The 12077-nt window shown below is 33.2% G+C and overlaps 1 protein-coding gene across 1 annotated transcript in view; it reads right to left on the minus strand.

The window, feature by feature from the left end:
* The window catches only part of LOC148615155 (5'-nucleotidase domain-containing protein 1-like), a 13715-nt gene extending 3684 nt beyond the window's left edge, over positions 1-10031 (minus strand). Inside the window, exons 1-9 of the mRNA XM_088589785.1 lie at positions 9766-10031; positions 8185-8276; positions 7344-7415; positions 6640-6752; positions 5856-5944; positions 4336-4417; positions 2384-2558; positions 1918-2006; positions 1492-1610 (exon numbers count right to left, since the gene is read on the minus strand). Coding sequence (XP_088445911.1) covers positions 1492-1610; positions 1918-2006; positions 2384-2558; positions 4336-4417; positions 5856-5944; positions 6640-6752; positions 7344-7415; positions 8185-8276; positions 9766-9930 — 996 coding nt within the window. The 5' untranslated portion in view covers positions 9931-10031. The remainder of the gene's footprint in view (positions 1-1491; positions 1611-1917; positions 2007-2383; positions 2559-4335; positions 4418-5855; positions 5945-6639; positions 6753-7343; positions 7416-8184; positions 8277-9765) is intronic.
* Between the last annotated feature and the right edge of the window lie 2046 nt (positions 10032-12077).

The raw sequence follows: 12077 nt of genomic DNA on the forward strand, positions 1-12077 counted from the left end.
ATTTGTAATGATAAGACTAGTAACAAATATGAAATCAATTGGATGAGGCATTACAAAGAAAAGTCTGGAAAACAAAATTTTATGAAATTTTCTATGTCCAAGGGACACAACTTCTGTAAAAATCATTCAAGCGTAAATCATTCGAACTTAACTTGTAACTTGTCATGACAAGACTATATCCCGAATATGAAATCAATTGGATGAAGCATTACAAAAAAAAGTCTGAAAAACATAAAATTTCATGAAATTTTCTATGTCCAAGGACCATAACTTCTGTAAAAATCGTTCAGCCATAATGTCATTCAAACTTAACTTGTAACTTGTCATGATAAGACTATATACAAAATATGAAATCAATTGGATGAGGCATTACAAAAAAAAGTCTGGAAAACATAAAATTTCATGAAATTTTCTATGTCCAAGGGCCATAACTTCTGTAAAAATTGTTCAACCGTAACGTCATTCAAACTTAACTTGTAACTTGTCATGATAAGACTATATACCAAAAATGAAATCAATTGGATGAGGCATTACGAAAAAAAAAGGAAAACCAAGTGTGACTGACGGACTGACAGACTGATGGATGGACGGAGTGCAAACCTAAGTCCCCTTCGGCATTTGCCGAAAGGGGACAAAAACTGAGAGCCTTTAGATCTGGACAAAAAACTTGGTGTACTAGAGTTCAATAATAGCATCTACATATGAAGCCTTATCTTCTTATAAATTTTACCAGAATCCATCAAGAGGTTTGAGAGGAGTTAAACATATAAAACCTTTAAATTGGATTATATCGCTTTGTAGGCATTTGACAATACCAATCTACCTTCTATATATGATGCTTAACCTTCCTATTAAGTTTCATAAAAACTCAGAGAGCAATTAAGAAGATAATGGGTTTTCAATACATATGTAGACAGACAGACAGACAAAGTGACTCCTCTATAGGCTAAAAACCACTAATTCCACTTTCCATAGGCTTCTATGCTAATTTCACAATATTCAATGGCTTCTCTGGACTTTACCTTAACTTTAACCTGCAGAGGACTATATATCAGCATGATTCTACATATGTCAGCTCACAATCCTCAGAATGGCATGTGGGGTTAGCAGACTTGCAGTGCAGTACTGGTCACCGGAAGTGAAGGGTCTATAAATAGCATAGGAAATCCCAGTGTTTTCACAAGACGGGTATATTTAAAAATCATTATGGAGATTAGGCTTCACATCACAAGAAGCAAAATGCACCTATAAAATGTACAGAAATGTTTTTCCTTTCAGAAACTGTTTAAATTTTTTAAATAAGATGAGCACTTTTTTCACAGCACTATGAGGAACAGGGGTAATTTCTGCGTAGGACTATTTTTGCGTACGTTCCAAATGCTCATTGGTTGAATTGGTGGTCTGTAACCTATACTCCCCCATACTAGGGGAAGAGATACAAACAAATAATTGTGAATGACAATAATGAACATCTTTTAACACAACTTTTACCTTGGGCTTAACTCTCTTTGTATGCTGGGATAGAAATGTCATGAGATCTGAGTTATTTCCCCTTGAGTAACAGGTCTTCGTCTTTAATTCCTTTACAGGACTGGTTTCTGTATGGCCATCTGAAAACAGTTTGTTAAGATATTAAGAATTTGTATCAACATGTTTGTGGGGGGGGGGGGGATTCTTGTTTTCAAATGTTCACAGCAATATAAATACACACTTGGTTTAATTACCCAGTAATGAATCCTTTACTAGCTTTATAAACACAAGACTCGTTTCTTTGTGGTTTGAACCACTTTCTTATGTTTTATCATCAAAATTCTAAATGCAATAATGTTAGAAAATCCATAAATATGCTTTAAAAAAAGTATCCCATTTCATTCTGACAGAATTAAGAGAATGATATCTTATAAAACTTCAACATACCTAGGTTCAGGAAAGAATTCCCATCAGTAAAAAAGGCTGGTTTCTTTGCATTAAATAGAAAAATATCAAAATATTGCTGCCAGTCTTTTCTGAAAGTAAAACAAAGTAATAATTCTGATAATAAGTTTGTATATCTCAATATCAAGGGAAGAAATATAACAATTTAAGTATTGATCAGAGGATCACATTTACCCTTAACATTCTTGATGTGAAAAAGGCCATGACTGCTGAACAATACCTCCAATATATACCATGATGGAATTTAACTTGTATTTCGATTCCAACCCATCAAGTGGGAAAAAAACTAAATGATAATCTATCAAGAGGGCCTATGAAAAAAAAAAACTAAATGATAACACTTCCACCAAAACATCACACAGTAATATCAAGGAATTTAGTAATGGTATTTGAAGTGTAATATGAATGTCTTCATTTTATGAATTATCAGGGTATCTATAAAACATACCCTAAAACAATTTTCAAAACAGTAGTAGCAAAGTCATGAGCTGATGATGTCATTAGAAACACCACTTTGCCTTGCTTCTTCAGTTCTAATAACCAATCCTTTACACCATCACTACATGGTTGGAAATATTTCTCTGGGTTCTGCTTAATACAGGGAAAAAAGTACCCTGAATCAGCTGCAACATAAACAAGAGGCTCCCAGTAGCTGAATCGCTCACCTGGTTGAATTTTGCCATTCAAAGGCAATAAATTTAACAAGAAGTTGTCCAACAATTTTGACTCAAGAAGACTTTAGTAGGACTTGAAAGCTGAAAATTGTAAAAAAAAAAAAAAAAAACATCATTTTTCCTTTTCAAGGGCAACTCTTACAAGAAGTCCTCTGACAACTTTTATCCCTGAAGACTTTTGTAGTCCTAATAATAAGGATCATTTCAGCTACTGAAAGAATTTGGCTAAACAAGAAGTGTCCAAGGAGAAGATTTTTGAAAGAAATAATATTAAAAATAGCAAAAAAAACAATGAAAAAGGGCAATAACTTCAATATGGCTTAATGGGTTAAAACGAAAATTTTATCATGTCAGAATTTAGCTAAACCTAACGGTTTTATGCGAAAAAACTACTGTCTGACCCCTATGTTATATTTTTAGTAATGTTTTTTGGTGTATGAAAAATCCCTACATCAGTTCTATGCAGGATACCCCTAGGAACATTTGTACCAAGTTTGGTTTCAATTTGTTAAGTAGTGTCAGAAAAGAAGAGTTTGAAAAATTGTTAACAAAAACAGACGACGACAACAGACGCCAAATGAGCTAAAAATGGACATATATTTATGGCAAAAAAGTTTTCATACATTAGAAATGATTTCCTTGGTTTCTTGGAATTTTATTGGTTCATGAAAAAGAAATAAGTGACAGATTTCATATCAATATCAATTATTTCTTTGATATATCTTACATACTGTGTTAAAAAATAGAATTGTTAGATTATAATTTTATTCCATGATTAATACAATGATTTTAGGCATAAATTCACTAAAACTGGTCTCAGGCCTACAATTATGTGAAAATTTTAGCTTACTCTCTTAAAACTCCTATATTCATACTTTTATAATAGAATGAAAACTGAATCCTTGCATACACAATTTATGAACTATTACAAATGTACATCATAACTACATGTACCTTAAAATAAAGTATTGTATCATTATGAATTTGTTTTAAGTATATGTGAGAATTTGGGGTATCATTTTTCAATTCAGAAATACAGAATAACACAATATGTTGTCAGGTGTTGACATGATATACAAAATAATTTTGTGGTTAAAACATATGAATAAGTTAAGTGCATGGGGTTACTATTTTTGCAGCTTTTATGCTTTGGCTATGTCCTATCCCAAGATACAGCTCTTTGTGCTCAAATAACTTGATAATGTCTTGATCAACAGAAAAATGTGTGCCAGTGTTAAAAGATAAAACAATGAAAAAAAAAACCCCAAACCATACAAATGTCTCATGAAATGAGCTATTTTTGTCATTATGGCATCCTTCGAAGTTTGTCTTCAATTTCAGAGCAACAGAGACATGAACAACAGTTACATTTTCAGTGTAAACACACAGCAAGCTATAAAACAACAGTTAGTAACATTTTTTTTTTTTTTTGGGGGGGGGGGGAAGTAATTCTTTTAACTGAACATATTCCATATATACCACTGCAACTTGTACCATAGCCTTTCCAAGCTAAACCTTTAGAAAACATATTTTACAGTGTTCAAAAGGGAAAGGACCTGGACATATTTCCAAGTTTCTAATCTATGGATCACTTGAGGAAAACCAGAAGTCCTTTATAAAGTGACAATGAAAATTGTTGAAAAAATTTCATCCTAGGTCAGAGACTTAAGGTTCTGGACATGGGACTAATTTGAATTCCTGTTTCAATGTATAATAACTTTCTTACCAGCAAAAGCTGCAGGTATATAATTGATCCCTAGAGTGTCCCATACATCTGCCCAGAAGTTGTACTTTTCCTGTGGACCATTCTATATTAACAAAATATAAATACAGAATACATGTTTGAACAAACTTGAATATTGACAGTCAGAAAAGACCGCAACCCAAATGAAGTGATAACAAAAATTTATTTTCTATGTGAACAACATTAAAAATGCACATCTTTATAATGTATTTAACTACTTAACACAAATTTTAGTTCACTACCATGCACTCAAAAAATCAAATCATTAAAAGCATGATTTCACACACAAAAAAATGCTTCACAAGGGAAGCTTGATACAACAGCAAAGGTTGAATTTTGATAAAGATTAGATGTTAAACACAGGATAAGAATGTGACCAGAATTGAAATGGTTATATTTTATTCCTAAGTGGTTTCAGTCGAAACCTCCAAAATCGATGGCAACCTTCCATTGGAGGTAATGACACCTTGTGGTACAATTTCAAAGCAACCCATTCTGTTTTACTTCAGTTTTCATCCAGAAATCAGATAAAAATACTCCTTCCTGGCCCCTTTGCTGCCCTTTATTCTCACTTTGTTCAAGTCACACCCCTAAATTATCAATCTCAGTCTTCCTTTGGTGGTATGGCACCTTGTAGTAAAATTAAAGGAGATCCATTCACTTTTATTCAAGTTATTGTCTGGACATATGGAAAATGCTTGTTTAAGGCCCTTTTTGGCCCTAATTCTGAAAATGTTTAAGACACAATCCCCAAAATCAATCCTAGTCTTCCTTCGGTAGTATGGCACCTTGAAATACAATTTGCAAAGAAATACATTCACTAATAGTCAGGTTATTGACTGGACATTATGAAAATGCATGTTGTTTCTAGCTCCCCTTTTGGCCACTAGTCTCTAAAATGTTTATGTCTTAAACCCCAAAATCAATACCAGTACGACCATTGTGAGATAGAATATTGTGGAACAATGTCATAGACATTCTTAAGCTAGTACTGGAGTTACATAGTTAAATTCTATGCAATGCTTGTTTTGGCCCTACTTTTGGCCCCTAATTCAAAAACAGTTTGGGCCATGACCCCCAAATACTACACCAACCTTCCTTTTGTGGTTTATATCCTTATTACAAAAATTTCATAAAGATCAACCACAAAACCAAATGTCTATGGACAACGAAGACACGGATAATGAGAGTGCCATACCATCATATGCAATCTTATTATTAAATATTAAGAATAATAGACATCAAACTTTGACCTCAATAACACATGCCCCTCTCCACATTTTAGTCAAAAGATATGCTAAATAAGTTTTTCCACAACATTTTATAGTTACTGAGATTTTGCACTCTCAAAATCTGTGTTCTAATTCATCTGAATTCCACTAAAATCTACCTCAAAGAAGCAAAAAAATGTAAGGACAATGAAGATGATAAACAGGCAGATGAACAGGGGAAGAATAAAACTATAGTCTCCTTTCTACTTTCACGTGAAGGTGAGTATTTACCTCTTTATCAATGTAGTCTACCACATGGGCACAGAGGACTGCTATAGGAATGTCAAAATAGTTCTCAAAGAATCTATACTTGTAGCGTGCTAAAAAGTAAAAATCTAATTAAGGTAGAAAAAACCCAAACAAACTGATAAAATAGAATTTAATAATGATTAGATATAAGATGTGGTTTCAATAATTAAACAAACATTGAAAAATGTAATTTTTCCATCTCTAAATGCTATGTTTGTACAAGATTGCCATGAGTAGCCATATGTTAACCACCGCCACAAAAAAAAAATTGAAGTGCAAAAGTCAAAATCTCTGGTAAAATTTGTCCAATCAAAATTGCTGTGCAACATGATCAACAACATATTGTGACTAACAATCCTACACAATTTGAACAAAATCCGTAATGCAGTTTCTGTGTCCACAAAGTGTTCCTATCGTGTAGCATGTACAAATTCAATCAAGTCCCATAATTCCTGTTAAATCTGTTGAATCAAAATGGCAGCACAGTATGATCAAATACATATGGTGAGTTTTGGTTACTATCAATCCTAAATATTTGAACAAATCCCTTGAGCAGGTTCAAAGAATTTGTGCCTACAGAGTTTAGTATGACAGACAGACATGTGGACACATGGCACCATTATGTCCATGTCCCCTTCTGTATTGCAGCAAGGGACAAAAAATTTAATCTTATTTATCAATATATCAATTTACACACATATCACTCCTTGTTTTTGATGTAGCTTTGTTTACTGCCCCAAAAATAAGCAAAGAATGATAACTGTACCATCCGAAGATTTAACATTATCTTTAGCCTCTTGGAAATGTTCCCAATGTAAATCTTCTCCATAAATTTTCTTTAGCTCAGTCTTTGACAGCATCTTAGTACCATGGCTTCCCCTGTTTAATAAATAAAAGTAACATGAAAAATAGCATCAAGAGAAACAATAAAACCTTCTCCATAGATTTTATTCAACTCAGACTTTGATAGCATCTTAGGACCACAGCTTCCCCTGTTTAATAAATAAAAGTAACATGAACTGAAGCATTAACTGTATCATTAATTTGACAGAAAGAGATTGAAAGGTGATAGACTATAAACACAATGTGCCTGTGAAAATTAAAATGAAAGTTATTTAAACTTGCTTTAATAGTTGTCTAGACTATGAGTGAGCTAATTGAAAGATATATTTTGCTTTCAACATGTAAAACATTTTAGTTGAGTTATCTCCCCTTAAAAGCACCAAGTATAAATTTTCTTGAACCATGTACAGTTACACATTACACACTTTCATATAAAGTTTCATAAAAATCCATCAAATGGTTAAGATGGAGTTGTATTTACATGTGGAGTACTGGACTCAGGTCCATCGGCAGACAGATGGGTAGCAAGACAGACATATGGACAGACAGATATAACTCATGAAATTATGAAAATGAAGCCAATATTTTGTCAAGTTCGTACTATCAGGTAAAAAGGTAGTGTATTACCTGAGAATTTTTCCATCATGAGACAGCTTTACAAAATTCCCCTTTTCAGCATCTAGAAAAAGTCCTTTACAACTGTAAAAAAAGATCCAAGAAATAATAATACATGTGTACCATGTTTCATTTTAGTCCTATTTTGACAATATCTGAGTACTTCCCAGAAAATAAAAAATTCAAAATATTTTTAAAAGAAACTATCAAATCACACATTAATTATTTTCATTTGACAAAAAAGGATACTCCTTCTAATTAGTTACATACAGTGTATAGAATTTAAGGTATGCTTAGAATTGAAATGAACTGAAATTATATTTTACAATTTCAATTTTTGTGGCCTCTGAGTAACTTATGTTTATACTACTTTATAACAATCTGTATTTTTCACAGAATTCTAAGGAAATGATCTGTAAAATCCTGAACTTTCTGAAATTTTAACAAAGGTACTATGGAGATTTTCACAATCCACAGAGCGTAATTTGCAGTCAAAATCCATACAAGTAAACACCTCTGAAAAAAATTAAGATTGCCTCTAAAATTTCTCATAAGACAAGTTTATTCTTCCACACAAGCATATCATGTGACATCGATTTCATCAAAGTCTCTCCATTGATTGTTGATTGAACCTGAATGTGCTGTATGAGATTTTCATGTTGTACAGCAGTTACCTAAAGAACACCTTAACTTTTATTAGACAATGAGAACCAAAGAAGAAAATAAAAACATCCCTAGATGTATGGAACTGCATGTATTCTCCTAGTTAAAGGAGAAAGGATCAAAGCTTTTTGAAGTAAGTATTTAAAATGTTATCATAGAAAATAAAATACTGAAGTATTCATATACTTACAAAAAGTCCTTGTGTAAAGCTATGTCATCCTTTAAACTTTTGTGGTAACCTTTGTCTTTGATGAGAGCATCACAAGCCCCTTCATAAACTAACTGAAATATGCCAGTATTAAATTTAACAATATATTTTAAACAAGAAACACAATGTGGTTAAGAATATATATGTTAATGTAGTTAATTTAGTATAAACAATATTTCTTTCAGTATGAAGCTGAAATGGATTGGGCAGTAGGCTAAGCCTATATAAGCCCTCTCTATATGTTAATGTAATAGTTTATTTTCTTGAAGGAAGAGTCTTTAAGTAACATGGAAGTTCCGAACCCTCCAAGAAAAATTTGAAAATGAAATTTCAGATTTCTGTGGGTTTTTGATCAATTCAACTTTAGCAATAAGTTTGCAATGAAGTCTTTAAGATATGAATCTTACTTGAAATAATATCCTTTTTCATTTTCAAAAAAAAATACAGGAACTTAGATACATTGTATGTGCCCTGAATATTTTAGTATTCTGTCTACTGATGCATAATTGCATTATCAATTTGAGAGTCAAATATATTACAGTGTCTGTTACATCTAAAGCAATAAGTTTGTTTAGTTAACATTTTGAAACAAATAAGGCCATAATGGAATGTGAGTATTTGAATACATAAATAAACAAATATATAGCAATATGTTGTATTTCTGATTCATTCAAAACCCAATGCGACAAGCAAGATACATTGGTCATTTAATGTAGGTAACCAAACCGATAATACCATAGGAGGTTCACTTCCTACATGTATATACCAGTATATACAGACGTGCTACTGGAATGGGTGTTTTTTCTAGAGTTGAAATATATAATTTGGTCATAAATTTTTCATTTCCTATGTCATTGGGTTGTCATTTTAGGTATACTATATCAATGGGTCATATTTCTACAATTTAAATGTATAATTCATTGCTAAGACTAATTTTCCAATTATCACCAATTAATCTTCAATTAGTGTCTGCTGTAGCTAATTGTCATGGGGAAAAACTTGGTTGATTAGGTGACAAACTGATGAATTGCAGATGTATGGGATTTGACCAAAAGATTTAGCAATTATATGCCCTTTCTGCAACCTCCTGGATACTTTTGTTTTTATTTTTATTCAAAAAACTGTTTGATTCACAGTAGTAGAATATTAATATACGAGTGGGTATGTATTTCACTCTGAAAAATATATAATTGGGACTATTTCCTTGTAGACAAATATATGAATTGGGGGAGGGGGTTCCAGCTCCAGCTGCACCCCTGTACCAAGTTTTAACCAAAGTGACCCCACCCCTTGTGAATAATACATGAGCAACGTACTTTATATGATACTCAAGCTCCCAGCTTGAATTTAAGATGATCAAAACTCCTTTTAGTTGAAAACTTTGTTATTAGAAAGCAAAATGTGGGCAACAATGAGCAAATAATAGAAAGGAACCCCTACAGACTTCCCCCATTTTCCACATCTCTGAATTCACTCCCGGCTTATCATAATTCATCTGATGAGTAATAACAAATTTAACTATGCATCAAATGAACTAGTTTTTGCTCGTTACGGTGTCCATACCTTGCATAATTCAGTGAGTTTGTATTTGGCAAGAGTGTGATCCAAATCAAAACCAACAGCTTCATAATTTTTTAGGCAAAATGGCATCTTTGATTTATTTCTACGGAATAAACGAAATATCTCAGGTTGAAGCAGCTGATTTCTTGATAAATGTAGCAACCGCATACATCACAACACACTGCAGGCTAAAAATAAAACCGGTATAATCAAACCGAAACTAGCCGCAGGGTGCTGGGTGCTGGGGTATGCCTTGGGCAAGGGAGTGTAACTGTTAAAACTACCGGTATCCACATACATTAAATATATCAAGTCCTGTAAATAAAAATAAGGTATACATTAGTAGATATATATATAATACACATGTATGTTTATGTCTCCGATATAAGTATTAATTGCAGTGAAGGATTCGGGGGTTGAAGCCAATTTCTGGAGCCCCCTTTTTTTTTCCAAATTCCATACCTTCCAAATATAAAATTAAAAATCCTTGTGCCAACTAAGACGAATTAATAAGCGTGTATGACACAATTTTGACCAATTGTCCTGCTAACACGAATTTTTTTGTCAGATTTGATCCAAATCCATTGGTACCAGGGGCGGATCCAAGATTTGAGTTTTGGTGGCGTTAATTGAATTAAATGTCGTGAAAAGCAAGGCCAAAAAAAATATTCTGGGGTGAAACTTGAGGTGAAAAATTAAGATTTCATGCAAATATTTGTTTCTTCCGATTTAAGAGGCACACCCGTCCTTAGATCCGCTCCTGGGTACATTAGAACAGAACCGAGTTTTTCGGCCCTCCCTCTTTTTTCATCTGATTTTTAAAATTTTTTCTACTGATTTCGGTCATCATTTTATATTTTAGTTAACTCTCTGCTTACGGCCTATCATCTAAATCTGTAAAAATACTCGAAAATTATGGAACAGGACGTAAGCAGCAATTCGAACCACTGAGGCCGTTAGTGACTAGGCTGGCATCATTAAGGGTGTGCGTTAAGGTTCTATGCTGGGACCTTGTTTTTTGATATATTCATAAATGATATATTTTGTTTAATTGTGCACGGTGCATTATGTAATTAAGCTGATGATAACACCTTGTGTAATGCCTATAATAACTTTGATTATTCAGTGTCTGTTCTTTTAAAGGAAAGTACTGTATTAATACAACAGTTTAAAATAAATTGTGAGCATGCCAACCATGAAAATTTCAGGCTTTTGCTCTAGGTAATAAAACACATGATACGAAGCCTGTTTGCTAATATTGTTAGCGACTTCTTGCACTTGTAATTTTTGCACTTAATATACGCCACTAAATGCTGCAGATCCTCGCCGTGTTCACCGCCATAGCGTCATAGTTCTAGCTCCATACGAGATAAAAAAAAATGTACCTCTTAAGTTTTATACACGTGTGTTCTACGGGTGTTTCGTGCTTGTACGAGAACGGGAATTTACATTAAATGATCGGTTAGCTTTGAACTTAGTCCAGTTTCCGATTCCGGCGCTGAGGCTTCTTACAAGCCTATATAGGTCATAAGTATTAGCGCGCCCTGATATTTTTGAATATTCATTGCCAGCTGCTTAACCAGATCCAAAATCTGGTTCACTGGTGAATATCATAAGTGACCCGAAGATCGCTACAACGTACCTTTTTTAAACATATCATACACATGTCTATGCGTGTTTTAGCTTGTATTATAACGGGAAGTTTACATTAAAAGATAGTGATAGGTTAGCATTGAATATATGTAATATTACCCAGTTTCTGATTCAAACACAGGCGTTCGTTACAATTGATTATATAAAGGTCATATATATTGTCAGGACACCGATATCTATATATAGCCGTTCGGGTCATAACGGTTACGAACTCAAAGTGTTCGCAATAATATCAAGGGGAACCAAGATTTTAGCGGAAATCACCCGATTTTAGAGCATATCGCATTTGTACCATTTCGGACGTTGAAAGTATGCCAAAATCAGTGACAGTGAATATTTGACGATCAGCGACTTTGAAGACTTCAGCCTTTGATTAATACTAATAAGCTGAAAAACCTGTGATGATGTAAAATTACTAGGGATCGATATGGCTTATCAATTGATTTTCAATCAACATGTTAAAAATATATGTCGTAAGGTCTCACAGCAACTCAATGTGCTTTTAATGGTGCATTTGCAACTGTCTCTCATAAGGTATGGGCTAACTATGTTTTCTTCTGAGAAAGCTGCCCGTGGTGACAACGTCAGAAGTTTTCATGATATCAACACTTTCTTGAAAGTTTCTAATGACTATAATTACATAAAATCATTGTTTTCCGGCT

The sequence above is a fragment of the Perna viridis genome, chromosome 6 (genome assembly GCF_037379345.1).
Source record: "Perna viridis isolate PV_CMFRI_1.1 ecotype Kerala chromosome 6, ASM3737934v1, whole genome shotgun sequence".
NCBI lineage: Eukaryota > Metazoa > Mollusca > Bivalvia > Mytilida > Mytilidae > Perna > Perna viridis.